The sequence below is a fragment of the Pyrus communis genome, chromosome 7, assembly GCF_041283825.1.
Source record: "Pyrus communis isolate YQ-2024b chromosome 7, ASM4128382v1, whole genome shotgun sequence".
NCBI classification, from domain to species: domain Eukaryota; kingdom Viridiplantae; phylum Streptophyta; class Magnoliopsida; order Rosales; family Rosaceae; genus Pyrus; species Pyrus communis.
This window is the reverse complement of record NC_142571.1, coordinates 8,569,868-8,583,793: the sequence shown is the minus strand read 5'-3', so window position 1 is coordinate 8,583,793 and position 13,926 is coordinate 8,569,868. Positions and strand designations below refer to the sequence as shown.

At 35.3% G+C, this 13,926-nt stretch overlaps 1 protein-coding gene and 1 long non-coding RNA gene across 2 annotated transcripts; one reads left to right on the top strand and one right to left on the bottom strand.

Annotated features, from left to right (window-relative positions):
• Nucleotides 1-10,586: 10,586 nt before the first annotated feature.
• On the bottom strand, nt 10,587-11,125 carry LOC148695654 (uncharacterized). Its single transcript, XR_015964867.1, has 2 exons — nt 11,005-11,125; nt 10,587-10,831 (listed from the first exon to the last, which is right to left on the bottom strand). It is a non-coding gene; the product is annotated as an uncharacterized LOC148695654 (long non-coding RNA).
• A 1,163-nt stretch (nt 11,126-12,288) lies between these two features.
• LOC148695653 (uncharacterized) lies at nt 12,289-13,805 on the top strand. The gene is made up of 5 exons (XM_088697962.1): nt 12,289-12,424; nt 12,529-12,583; nt 12,675-12,862; nt 13,329-13,411; nt 13,576-13,805. The coding sequence occupies exons 2-5, from the start codon at nt 12,545-12,547 to the stop codon at nt 13,584-13,586; spliced, it is 321 nt and encodes a 106-aa protein (XP_088554088.1). The 5' UTR covers nt 12,289-12,424; nt 12,529-12,544; the 3' UTR covers nt 13,587-13,805.
• Nucleotides 13,806-13,926: the final 121 nt, after the last annotated feature.

The following is a 13,926-nucleotide window of genomic DNA, read 5'->3' as shown; positions in this document are numbered from 1 at the left end:
CCCCGTCTAATCTCAAGGATTTAGCTAATTAAATCTGCATATTAAAAGAAGAAATCTGGCATTTCTTCATCAAGCGGGTCACATCACTCTGATCGTATATAATTAAACTAATAATTAATGGTCAAGACTGAAGCTGCAGCCTGCTGCAGGCCTTCTCTGTAATTATCGATAGGGTGCAAGTTAAAGTCCGAAACGTCGACATTTACAATAGTTGGATAGTTGTATTTGCATGGAAGCTTCGATTGTTGGATTTGATTTGTACGGCCATGCACATTGCCCATGTGTGATAATATGCAACCGTTGGCAGTGTAAAGTTGGATCGGATTGTATAAGATCTAATTTTATATCAAAGAGGAAGAAATGATAATTCCTTTTCATGTATAACGTCAATTCAGAAGTTGAGTTTGATCTTTACGCTTTTTTCTTTTTTAGTTACAAAAAATGAATTTTAACACTGAATTTGTAGTCTATTTTTATCAATCACCCTACTTAGTTACCCTCATCAATAAACTAACCTTAGTGGCTTATATATGCTCGTTTATTTATCACATATGCATGTCGTAACTTATATGTTCAAAGTGTATATTATGAAAGACGTACTAAATAACTTAATTAAGCGTTAGATACATTATTATGAATAATAATAATAATAATCTAATGAAAACAAATCATATATAAATTGAACAAGGCAATCTCCTAACATATAATGGAGTGTATGTGTTGAGACTCATTGCAAGTTGCCTACTAGTTCGTACCATATAATTCTTGGTTGTTGGTTAGAGATGTCACCACCAAGTACCAACCTATATATCAGCTAAGGACCAAGCCGAACTGATAAAGCATCTCTACACACTACATAAATCAAAGATAACCTCTGGACCATAAACCCCGGCCCACACTAGTTACAACCACCTCCATCTCCGCCTACAATCCCCATTAAAGGAAAATTTAGGGTTTGTGGACAAGCTCTGGGCCAAAATACCCTAAACTAGCCAGTTCAGTAGCTTCGCCAAAACTAGTACTGATACTATACACACACACACAGCCAAATCAACATCAGTACCCACACCATCTGATTTTTATGGCTCTTGTTTCATGTGTGTTCTCTTCAAGGTGTTTTGAGTGTTGATTAGGTAGAGTTGGCAAGATGAACTCAATCTGTTAACACGATTCAATTCATTCATAAATCTTCAACTAATGGGTGACAGGGCCGGCTCAGGCCCAATGCGAGCTGGGTAATTGTCCAGGGCTCAAAAAAATTGGGGCACAAAAATTATTGGAGTGGTATATTTATATATGTTTTTATAAGAGTATAGATTTTTTAAATTTGGCTAAATGACAAAGAAATTTAAGTAGAACTAGTGGGTTTTGTTATTTGAAATTAATGAGGAGACCTTGGGTTCAAAACTTCATTTGTGTTTATTTACTTTCCAATTTTTATAAATTTCTTTTCATAAGAGTATAAATTCATAAAATTTGGCTAAATAATTAAAATGTTTGTCTATAAGTAGTGGTTTATTTTGTTTAAAATTAACAAGGAGGTCTTGGGTTCCAAACACTACGTGTGTTTTTTAATTTCTATCTTTTACAAATTCTTTTCATAAGAGTTTAAATTTATAAAATTTGGCTAAATGGTCAAGTGGTTTAATCAAAAGCAATGGTTTTTGTTTTTTAAAATTAACGAAAGGTCCAAAGTTCGAAATGCTATGTGCATGTTTGTTCTTTTCAATTTTTACTCATCATCTATCTACTTGTAATCCCAAGTTTTTTTTGTTCCCTTCTCTTAATAAAATAAAATTAGTTTTTATGTGTTTCTAAAATTTAACGAAAGGTCCAGAGTTCGAAATGCTATGTGCATGTTTATTATTTTCAATTTTTACTCATCATCCATCTACTTGTAATCCCAGGTTTTTTTGTTCCATTCTCTTAATAAAATTAAACTAGTTTTTCTGTGTTTCTAAATTATTGAGTTTGAAATGGTTTTCTAAGTATAATTTTATTGAAGTGTTACGTGTGAAAACAAACAATTTTCTTATATGAAGTTAGGGCACATTTTTTAGGCATCATCCTGGGCCTAAAAAATCTCACGACCGCCCTTGACGGGTGAAGACTGAATGGTTTGAGTTAATAATGGGTGAACTCATTAGCAGCCCATTAGATAACAGATGATTTTGAGTCAACCCAGGAAACCCACAATCACCCATTAATTTCAAAGGCAACATCTTTTTCGAATAAGGTTCTAAAGAAGGCCAAGAGTTCCATTGAGATCCATCTCACATGATCAGTTTGGTCACACATCACCGAAAAGATGTTTGCCCAGGAAGCATGGGAAAAGTTGGAGAATGTTTATATGGGAAAAACCGTGTCCAATAAACTTTTTTCTAAAGGATGAACTATTCGAGCTTCGACTAGAAGAAGGAGGTGATATTGAAGATCACGTATGCAGGTTCCAGAATTGCATAGCTAATCTTCAAAAGGTCGAAGAAACTTACAAAGATGATGATATGGCTATCATCTTGTTGAGGTCTCTACCTTCGTCTTTCAAGCACTTTCAAACAACTCTAATGTTTGGAAAAGAGTCCCTGAAGCTTGAAGATGTAATTCAAGCTCTTCAGTCATATGCTAAACTAGATGATATAACTGAAAGCTCTCAAGGCCTTTATGCCAAAGGCAAGGAGAGGGGGTGGGTAAATACAAAGGAAGAGAAAACAGGCAACAAAGGTAGGTCAAAACCAATCGATCAGTTGAATTAACAATCGATCAGTTGGCCAAACCAATCGATCGCCTTGAATTAACAATTCCTCTTGTTGTGTTGTTGCTACGAGTTGCTTGTTTTTGCTCCTACCGATCACTCGCTTGATTGCTCGCCCGTTCGAAAAACTTCTTCATACTTTAGATAGTGAGGCAACTCACAACATGAGCTTATCTAATTATTTGAATCTTTTCCAAAGACAAGTATTTCTAGATTGGTAATAGAGATAAAGTACACTTATGAGCCAAGTTTTAACGAACAAGTCGAGCTATCTCATAAAAGATATGAGTTGTTCACTAGCTTTATGAGTTGAACATACCAAAGCTCCATATCGACTCATTTTTTTAAAACTGGTCTAGTATTTCTTTTAAGCTCAACTCATTTCACTTAAAAATAGAGCTTAATTCGAATTATTTCGAGCATATTCACAATCCCTACATATGGTGCTCACCTTATGAATACTATGGTGTTCTATGTTGAATGCAAGAAAGACTAACATAAAACAAGCGTGCTAGGTCAATTGCATTCCAAATCCACAAACAAAAGACATCTAGCCATGGTTGAGGGATTGAAGGAGTTCGGGAGAGATTGGAAGGAAATTGTTATAAAATTGACGTGGGATACATCAGGCAATTTGTTACCCCTATTTTAAGTAAGTTTTTATCATTTATTTAAGAAGTGTGGGGTTTGGGCTAGCCGCACAATTAGCCAAACATCATAATTTTTAGTATTGAAATAGCCATTTACATGAATCGAACGTAATACCTATCACTTCTAAATGAGAAAAAATATCACTAGAATATAGTAGTAAATAAGTTACTCTCGTTAAATGTGCAATGAAGTGCTAATCAAATGAGACTATTGTGGCTCAATCAAATATACCTCTAACTGGCCCATGAAGCCCATTTAAGGCCCAAATGTTTTTCGGCTGAATGTTTGATTTGTAAATATTTAGGTGTTTGAATTTGTAGGGCTTAGATGTCACAATGGAGAGGAAGGCCCGTGACAATGACAGTGAGCTCGAGACGATGGCTATTTCGACAGCGATGAGCTGAATGTTTGATTTGTAAATTCTGTTATTGGGTTTCGGTAATTATTCGGTTTTCTTTTGGTGATTTTGTTGTTAATTGATGATTTGCAATGTGGATGGAGAAAGAGGGTGACTTTGATGACGGCGAGGGGGAGGAAGAAGAATCAGAAATGAGGATGGAGAAGAAGAGGGGGAAGAGGAAAATGGTGATGGGAAAAAAGATAATAAAGATGCCGAGATGGCAAAACTCGAGAAAGACTGCATGAATGTTCGTCATCAGGAGCAGTAAGAGACTTCTGTTCACAGTCCCTTTATTTTTAATTATAAACTCTTGATGCCTAATTGGAACATATAACTAAATAATGTGAATATAGGAGATAATATGCATAGCCGTTGGAGGTTGGTGACCAAAATTTGATATTAGGTTGCAAAAGTCATTGAATAATGTAATAGTCCGCAAGTGTAGGTATATAAATTGGGAATACTAGTGCCATTTTCATCTTATCTCGAGGCTACTATTCAGTATTTATTTAAGTTATTATGAAAACACAAAATGGAGTTATATATGCATATGCAACTCTTCAATTCCAGATTAAAAGAAAGATTTAGATAGTGAATTATTGTCTGATCGATGTTTATTCTTAATTTCTTATGCTACACCTTGTTTAAATCTCTTGAGTTCAGATTCTTGCTTCAGAAAGCATTCTCAAGTTCAAATAGATTACCACAAGTCACTTTTGCTTTTGCTTTTTTTTTTTTTTTTTTTTTAAAATAGCATTTTGACATGTTAAGTTATTATGTTTTTTAAAAAGCAGCAACATTGCTACTTGTTAGTCTTCCTATATGATCTAAGAATACAATTAATTAAATAGATATAGGATCACATTGACCATAAAGTATTACCTGCAACTCAACAACTAAAAATAAGATAGAGACTTGGCGGAAAACTCGAAATCCCTCACCGAAAAAAACTCAATATTATGCAATTAAATCATCAGTTTTCATGGCATATTGTTTTTCGTTTAAGAAAACCTTCTTTTACTTTATCGTACAAAAAATCCTACTCGAAGTAAAAATTAACAGTAGTATGTCATGGCAGCATAAAGTATAATCAGTAAATTATATCCAACAGAACATAAAACACAATTTGACTAATAAACATTTAACTCAATAAATTAATTACCACATCAAACTTGAGGGTCCAACAGGTCTAAATATGTCAAAACCTTCTCCATATTCAACTTCAATTGCCTAAAAATACAGAAAAGCGGAGCAAAAACATAATTTCATCAAAAGTGCTTACCCCAGGATAAGTTAAAAATAGAAAATAATCAAACCTCATAAGCTCTGGATTCTTAATCACCACAAAAATGACAAATTAAACCAAAACTACAACTAAAAAACAAAAAAAGCAAACATCAATTATCTAGATATATAAAAGAGAGAATTTTTTAAAACTATAATTGTAAGTGGCTGGAATTTTATGTGTTTGTCCCCGTGACTTGGGAGAAAAAAAAAATAAACAATGGGGTGTTTGATTGAAAAGCAGGAATGCAGACCCAATTTGAGTTTCAGTATGAGATTTGAGTTGAAAGTGAAGCCTCATGCGAACTAAGAAAATTGTTACTCAACCAAGAATAATGAGATGTGAGTCAAATCATCTCCAATACACAACCAAATTGTAAACGACAGCGTCATGATTGAAACAAAAGCAATTTTGGTGCACCACTACATGAAATTTTAAGGTTTATTATTATTATTATTATTTTTTTATTTTTTTTTATTTTTAAGATAAGTTATTTTTCACATTCTGTTTTTCCTTTAATACTCATCCTATTATTTTGAGTTATACGATTGAATAAATAAATAAAAAATCAATAGACAAAAGCAAATCACTGCATAGTGAAATTGAAATTTTAGCATGTATATATGAACCAAAATCATTTAATATTGAATTGTTGTTTAGTTTCATTGGTTGTTTCTTTTAGACATGAGCGTAACAACATCGATCAAAGCATGTGTGTTTTATAATTTTATTGACTATTTGAGGGATATTTTTACTGTTTAAAAATGTTCCTATTGATAAAGTATTTTTAATTTTTTATGGATATTTTTATTTGTATATTTATTTAATTTTTTTTTCCAAACAATAGATTTTGTTAAATTAGATGATGGTTTTTATTTGAATATCTTTTGATTCAAATTATAAGAGTAAAAGAATGCATAAAATTAGGAAATTAATTTTGTAAATAAGGGCAAAACAGAAAAAAAGAAATGAAAATTTAAATTCTTCGAGTTGGTGACATGGATAAGTAGGTTTTTTTTTTTCCAACATTTCTTATAGTTGATTGATTCTATATTAAAACACCCCTCTAAAAAAGACCAAGCTACTTAAGCCAAATTCACTTTAAGTTACTAAGAGCATTTTTTAGGAGATGCAGTAAAATAACAAAATTCTATTTTAAATAGTCAGATTTAAAAAAAAAACACATCTCCAACAAACTCTATAAAAGAGCTTGTATTACAGAAAAATGAACAGTCACTCTTTAAATTTACAGGAAAACTAACGAAAAGTCTAAAAAAACTTTAGTTTTAATGAAGAATGACAAATAAATGTGTAGTGAATAGTATCAGAGAAAAGTAAAAATGTGGTTTTTCGTTAAAAGTGAATATTACCGGAAGTGTTTCGTTAAAACTTCCATAATTTACAGAGCAACTTTTTATCAGCTAAATATTAACAAAATAATAAAACTCGTGAAACCTTGAGCAAAAAGAAAATGAAGATAATTAAGACTCTTTTAGAAAATGAATTGGTTGAGTTTGAATTGTTAGAGAACAATTTGGTGAGAGTCAATTTGTGAGTTTGTGAGTTAGAGAACAATTTGGGAGAATCTTCTCTGTTGGTTTGGGTTCTCTACTCGTTTGGTTTAAGGTTTGTAATTTGTGGGATTTGGGTTGTGAGAGTTTAAACACTCTTTTGTAATCTCCGTTTATTTAGTGAAATTCCTTGCCATGCTTCGCTCATGGATGTAGGATTTATGCCGAACCACGTAAATCTCTTGTGTTAGTTTGAGATTGTTTGTTTTAGTTTTCACCTACGACATTGATATTGGTACTTTGTTAACATTCGCTTCCATTTGCGCATAAAAGTACAATAGGTGTTACCCAAGATATCTCACTAGTATGAAAAGCCTCTTTAGTTAAAAGAACCCCCCCTATGCTTTTGCAACCCTTAGTTTTTGGTATCTTACACCCCTCACAATCTCACAAAGTGATTCCCTTGTAATTCTTATGTCTCTCATGCAAAGAATAAAACCCTAAAGCCCTAATTATATGTAATGGCTTTAGTTACAAGAAAGGAATCCCAATAAAACCCACAACCTACTCTAAATAGGCTTTGAAAACGCGGAACAAAAAACAAAAAAGAGCCAAACCGATCGATCGGTTAGGCATACCAATTGATCGGTTAGGCATACCAATTGATCGACCAGAACAACAATTCCTCTCGTCGTACTCTGCTGCTACGCATTGCTTGTTTCTACTCCTACCTATTGCTCGCTTGATTGATCGCCTGTTCCAAAAATTTCTTCTTCGCATTTTAGATAATAAGGCAACTCACAACATGAGCTCATCTAATTATTTAAATTTTTTTCAAAGAGGGGTATTTCTGGATTGGTAAGAGAGAGAGAGAGAGAGAGAGAGTATATTTATGAGACAAGCTTTAACGAACAAGTCGAGCTTTCTCATGAAAGATATGAGCTGAAAAACCAAAACTCCATATTGACTCTTTTTTTTTTCTTTTTAATGAGTCTAGCATGTTTTTTAGCTGTTTCACTAAAAAGCTGAGCTTAATTCAAATTATTTCGAGCATGTCTATAACCCCTATATGCGGTGCTCACTTTGTGAAAATTATGATGTTTTGTGTTGAATGCAAGAAAGAATAGTACGAAACAAGCGTGCTAGGCCAATTGTATTCCAAATCCACAAATAAAAGACATCTAGCCATAGTTAAGAGATTAGAGGGAAATTGTTATAAAATTGGCTTGGGAGACATTCGATAATCTGTCATCCCTGTTTTAGGCAAGTCTTTATCATTTCTTTAATAGGTATGGAGTTCGGGCTATGACACACCCCGACCGAGATCGGAGCGTGCTGGCCGTCACACGAAGGTGACGTAGCCATGTGCACGTGCGGAAGCTGATAAAGTAGCAATATAAAAGTACGAATGATTAGGAACTAACATACAAAGTACTAAAATAAGTGCTAGTAAGTGAGATACAATTTCAGAGCAGGTCTATAGTAGCCCAAACAAAAACGACAACAGTAGTACGCCCGAAGGCGACCCTACAATGGGGAGTGTCTGTCAGAACGCCGGAAAGCCCTCAAGGGAAACCACAGCAATGGCTAAGCAACTAGAACCTGGAGGGGCACAAAACAAAAGCGTGAGTGGGCAAAAACAAAGCTCTTTGAAAACCATTTAACAAAATACATTCTAACCCCTCGCCGTAAAACCTGTATACTTCCCAGAAAATAAACATATAAACGTATGTATAAACATGCCAAACATGCTCAAGGGTATGCCAATCATGCTCAAGATATGCCATGTCAAAGCCTCATAATGAATGTAAGTACCCAGGTATAAATCATATCAACATCATAACATCTGGCAGCCGGAGTCACCTAACGTGACCTGTACGGCTGCATCTAGAGCCCAAATCTCAACTCTATAACTGAACCTGCCCACGAGTCGGAACCACTCAAGGTGGTCTGTACGACAGGCCTGGGTGTAACATATATATACGCTCTAGTGCTACGATCACGTGAAGGCTGTGCGAATAATCGCGAGTCACCTACGAGTCGGAACCACCTAATGTGGTCTGTACGACAGGCCTATGCACCTAACTTGGATCCAAGCTGAGCGTGTGGTGCGGGAGGTGAACATCACGTGAAGGACTGTGCCCTACTCTGGGCGGGAGCACTAACACCGAGGGTGCAGGTTATGAGCTCTCTAAGTCTCTCAACTACTGCTGAAAGTAAATATGAATACCACTTACCTGGCACTTACCTGTGCGTCCACAGCACCCAATATGCATATATATGTATGCCACTACTAATGTGTGCAATGATGCATAAACGATAATAATAACATGCATGGCATAAGGCAAATAACCCTTTTTAAATCAATTTCTGGGAATATAAATGTATATAGGTATATACGGAAAACAAAAGCCCACTCACTGGTATGTAGAAGGGTCGTAGCCCCCCTGTCTCGCGTGACCACACTCGTCCTCGGGGTACGTGTCACCTATATGCGAAACAACTATAAAAACGTTAACTTTAAAGCACATAACCAACTTCTCGTAATAACTTCTCATACGTTGCTCAAAATGGACAAATGAATATACCCACGTGCTCTACACAACCTCAGGATCACAACCATATTTTTAAAATAATTTTTGGACCTCTCACGCGCCCCCACGCGCCAGAATAGGCACGGACCCACGCGCCCCCACGCGCGGCCACGTGCCAGGCACACTGACAGTGTCAACAGACGCCGTCAGGAATATTCCGTTAAACTGACGGAATATTCCGTTAAACCTAATTGATGCCGTCACTGCCGTTAAGAATATTCCGTTAAACTTAACGGAATATTCTCCTTTCTTCTCCGATCAGTCCCCGACGCCGGCGCCTTCGCCGTCGCCGGCACCGTCGCCGGAAAACCTGCAAATCACGATTTCTCGCTCGTTTTTCCACCTTTTTCCACGTTTCTTACACCAAAATCAACCCTAGAGCTAGTAGAACATGTCCCAACAAGTTTTAGGGCCTAAAATTACGAGATTATACCTGTCCAAAACTTCAAAACTCGGCCAACTCCACACCCAACGATCCTGACGTCCAAATTCACCCAACGAGCTACTCCCAAGCCCCTGGGAACCTCACAAACACAACTATAAGCTTCAAAATCCCAAAAACAAGCTAGATTTTGCATGAACAGTACTCAAAACGGACATCGTCGAATCGATGTGAAAACGATGTGTTTCTCACCTGAAAATGATATGGTTGTGTTCCCCTCGACCTCATGAGCTCAAATGTGTCCTTGGTTTCCTCGATCTGTGAACATTCGAGTGGGTGTGTGTGTGTTGGTCCGTACGTTTTAGGAAGAAGAAGAAGGATAGAGGACTCGGGGGAGAGAGAGAAGACAGAAGGAGAGAGAGAAGGACAGTGTCTGTGTGTGTGTGGGAGTGTGTGAGGTTCCAAACACATGCCATAACACACCAAACAACCAAAACGTGACGAAAACACACTAGGGGTAAAATTGTAATTTCATACGTACGTTTCGATATTTCCGGGACGGGATGTCACAGGCTAGCCGTAATGAGCCAAACATCATAATTTAGTATTGAGTTAGTCATTTACATGAGTCGAACCTAAAATCTATCATTTACAAATAAAGAGAAATGTCATTAGATTTTAGTAGATAAATCGTTGTCGTGAAATGTGCAACAAAGTACTAATCAAATGAGACGGGCTTGGCTCAATCTAATATTGGCCTAACTGACTCATGAAGCTTATTTAAGGCCCTAAAGTTTTTTGGTCTAGGAAGGGGAAAATAATCGATAGATTTTGGGACTTGTTTTAGAAGACCACTAGATAATAAGCCAACGCATTGCAGCAGGAACCAACTGTCATGAATGAACAAAGGGATACATGAGTGAATGAGGTCGATAAGATAAGCAGCTTGACTTTTATATACATTCAATTGAGCATAGCTTATTCAATGGTTAAAAAGGGCAGTTAAACTGATTGAAATAAAAACAATCACAACACATGATATTATTAGATGGACCACTGCGTTATCTGTAAGGTAAGTTGTGGCCCCATAAAACAGAAACACTTTCCAATGCATAACAAAATAGATTTTGATTCCAAGTATACCTTGTATGACAGTGAATAAGTTCCTGATGATTATCTCCATCCATCTAGCCTATGAGAATCAGAAGTACAAACTTGAACTCCAGAGCTTCGTTCACCAGAATGACTTCCCATTCCTAAAATTAGGCAAATATATTGATATCACATTAGCTGAGATTATGTTATAATGACACGGTTTAATAATCCAATGAATTAAAAAAAAATCAGAAATGTGAGTTCTAATTGAATTCATTCACAAACAATTACTAAATTAATTTGAAAATTAAATGGGGTGTATCCGCAAACTGACCATCCTAAATCTCCTGCTTAATTTTGTGAGCCACATTGTTTGATATCTGCAGTCCATTGTTATTCGGCTTGACACATGTTTGAGCAGGGGACTCCATGAGAGCTACAATGTGAATAAAACGTAATTATTACTATTATAAGCAATGTAATCAAACATACATAAAATGGTATGGTCTAATTTCATTCCTTTCCACAAAGCTCTCATGTTCAACTCTTATGAAATACCGAGCTCGATACGAATTAATGACAGAAATACTCCAGCATATTTTGAGTTTTAAGTACTACGACTTAAACATGTTAACACACCCATAAGTTGACTAATTCTAATTAGTCTGATGATGCAATTTCTATATACTTATATGAAGAAGAACCAATAGAGTGAGTAAAAACAAATTCTTAGTAAAAGAATTAGCCAATTCTAATTAACAACTACTAATCAAACTGCAAAAGCAACATATGAGTTTTTCTGGCTTCAAACACAGAACCAATAGAGTCAAAGGTCCTCATATGCATTATGCATTATGCGAAAAAACTCATTACGGTATCAAAAAAAAGTAAGAGACACACAATTGATGTTCTTTATGTCCATCTAAGAGATGGGCATGTAAATTTTGTGAAGAAACACCTGCTGGTTTTGTGTAACCTGAGAAAATATGGAGTTCTCATTGAAGATTCATTGCTTGCGTAGTTTATTTATTTAAGTAATTTCTATTTTGTTGAGAAAATGATACTCTCATAAAAATAAAAAAAGAAATACATAACAGCGCAATCAAATAATTTTTTTATGTTCTATACAGTCTGGTAGAAGGTGCCCGAATCAAAACAAAATGGATTTCTGCAAACTTGCCCGAATCACATCCAACTCTATCAATTACTTCTGAGATAGTAAAAAACATGAAATTGTGCAGTCACTGAAGACCTAACTACTGAAATCACAAAAGAAAAACAGCCCATTTCATAAATTAATGAATGAAAGGAGTATAAAATTCAATCATAAACTAAGAAGAGTGAGAAAACATGTAGAAAGTTTTCTTATAAGAAAATTTGTATACATTAATAATTTAGTTCTCGGGCTTAAAAATACTATGTACTACACACATTATTCGTTTACAAATAAAAAGAAATGACACTAGATTGTAGTAAATAAGTCGTTCTCGTAGAATGCGCAACAAAATACTAATTAAATGAGACGGAATTGGCTCAATCTAAGATTGGCATAACTGGCCCATGAGGCTTATTTAAGGGCCCAAAGTTTTTTGGTCTAGGAAGGGGAAAATAATCGACAGATTTTGGAACTTGTTTTCGAAGACGGGTTTGGGTTTAAGAAACGGCCCCAGAACCCAAACTCTACGGCTTCTTCTCAGACTCCTTTGTGCCTCTCTCAACTCTCGTCGTCTTTTTTCTCCTTGCAGCTTCAAAAGGTTTAGGATTCGTAAATTGGTTTGGATATTTGAAATGAAGTTGTATCAAAGCTTAAATCCTTGTGGAATTAAATTCTATAATATTTGGGTGTTTGAATTTGTAGGGGCTCATACGTCACAATGGAGATGAAGGTTCTTGACAGTGGCAGTGAGTTGAATGTTAGTTTGATTTGTAAATCTGTTATTGGGTTTCGGTAATTATTCAGTTTGTTGTGGTGATTTTGTTGTTAATTGATGATTTGTGATGTAGATCGAGCAGGAAGAGGATGACTTTGATGGTGAGCACGACGGCGAGGAGGAGGAAGAAGAATCAGAAAATAAAGAAGAAGATGGAGAAGAAGTTGGGGAAGAGGAAAATGGCGATGGGCAAAATGATAATAAAGATGCCGAGATGGAAGAACTCGAGAAAGAATACATGAATCTTCGTCATCAAGAGCAGTAAGAGACTTCTGTTCACAATCCTTTTATTTTTAATTATAAACTTGTGATGCTTCATTAGAATGAAGACATAGAATAATATGCATAGCAGTCGTATTTGCAGGGGGCTAAATATGCATAGCAGTCAGAGGTTGGTGACGAAATTTGATATTAGGTTACACAAGTCATTGAATAATGTAAATAGTACGCGAGTGTAGCTATAGGAATTGAATACTAGTGATTTTGTTTTTTAAATGGAGTTATATAGGCTTACATATGAAGTTGATTTTGTTTTTTAAAGAAAGATCTTCTTAAAGGTCAAGCGGTGAAGAACCAAAGGGTCAACATCAAATTATTGCTCCTTGTTTAAAGCTTCTTTTTTTGCCAATCCTTAAAGTTGAAAAAAATTATTTATGTAGTGAATTATTGTCTGATCGATGTTTATTCTTACACATTTTCTATCCTTTTTGTTTTCATTTTTCTGAAGGCTTTGTGGGACAAAGCTCTTGAGTTCAGATTCTTGCTTCAGAAAGCATTCTCAAGTTCACATGGAATCATGGATTACCACAGGTCGCTTTTGCATTTCCCCTTTTTTTTTTAGATTTTTGACATGTTGAGATTTACGTTCTTACCTGAGAGGTTGTCCGCACGAGCCAATTAGGTCTTTATTTTGTGATTCACATGAGGCTGTCAATGCAACGTATTCTGACCTAGTTAGTGTGTACAAACTACAGGCTTTACTTGAGAAGAACCCGTCCTTTGTTCAAGCAATGGATAGCGTGTGCAAACTACATTTATCAAACCATTATAGTTATTTTGTAATACAATTTGGCTTTCCATTGTTGTGCATAATCTATCATTTTCCGCACGATAAGAATTGTCGATATGTGAAAGATTTGTAGATATGCTTTGTGTATTACATTTTGTGTTTGAAGTTTTTAATAACCGTTTAAATTCTCATAAAGTGTGTTTAGCTTATAACTGTACTATTAGCTGAGATAGAGTTTAATTTTATCAAATCAAACTTTAAGGAAATGCTTCAAGTTTCCTCGATTTCATATGATTGTGAGGGTTCCCCAAATTGC

Coding starts and splice junctions, on each gene's coding strand:
- LOC148695653 (XM_088697962.1), top strand. CDS start 12,545: ATGGAGATGAAGGTTCTTGACAGTGGCAGTGAGTTGAAT. Junction 12,584..12,674: donor ACAGTGGCAGTGAGTTGAAT/GTTAGTTTGATT, acceptor TTTGTGATGTAG/ATCGAGCAGGAAGAGGATGA. Junction 12,863..13,328: donor AATCTTCGTCATCAAGAGCA/GTAAGAGACTTC, acceptor ATTTTTCTGAAG/GCTTTGTGGGACAAAGCTCT.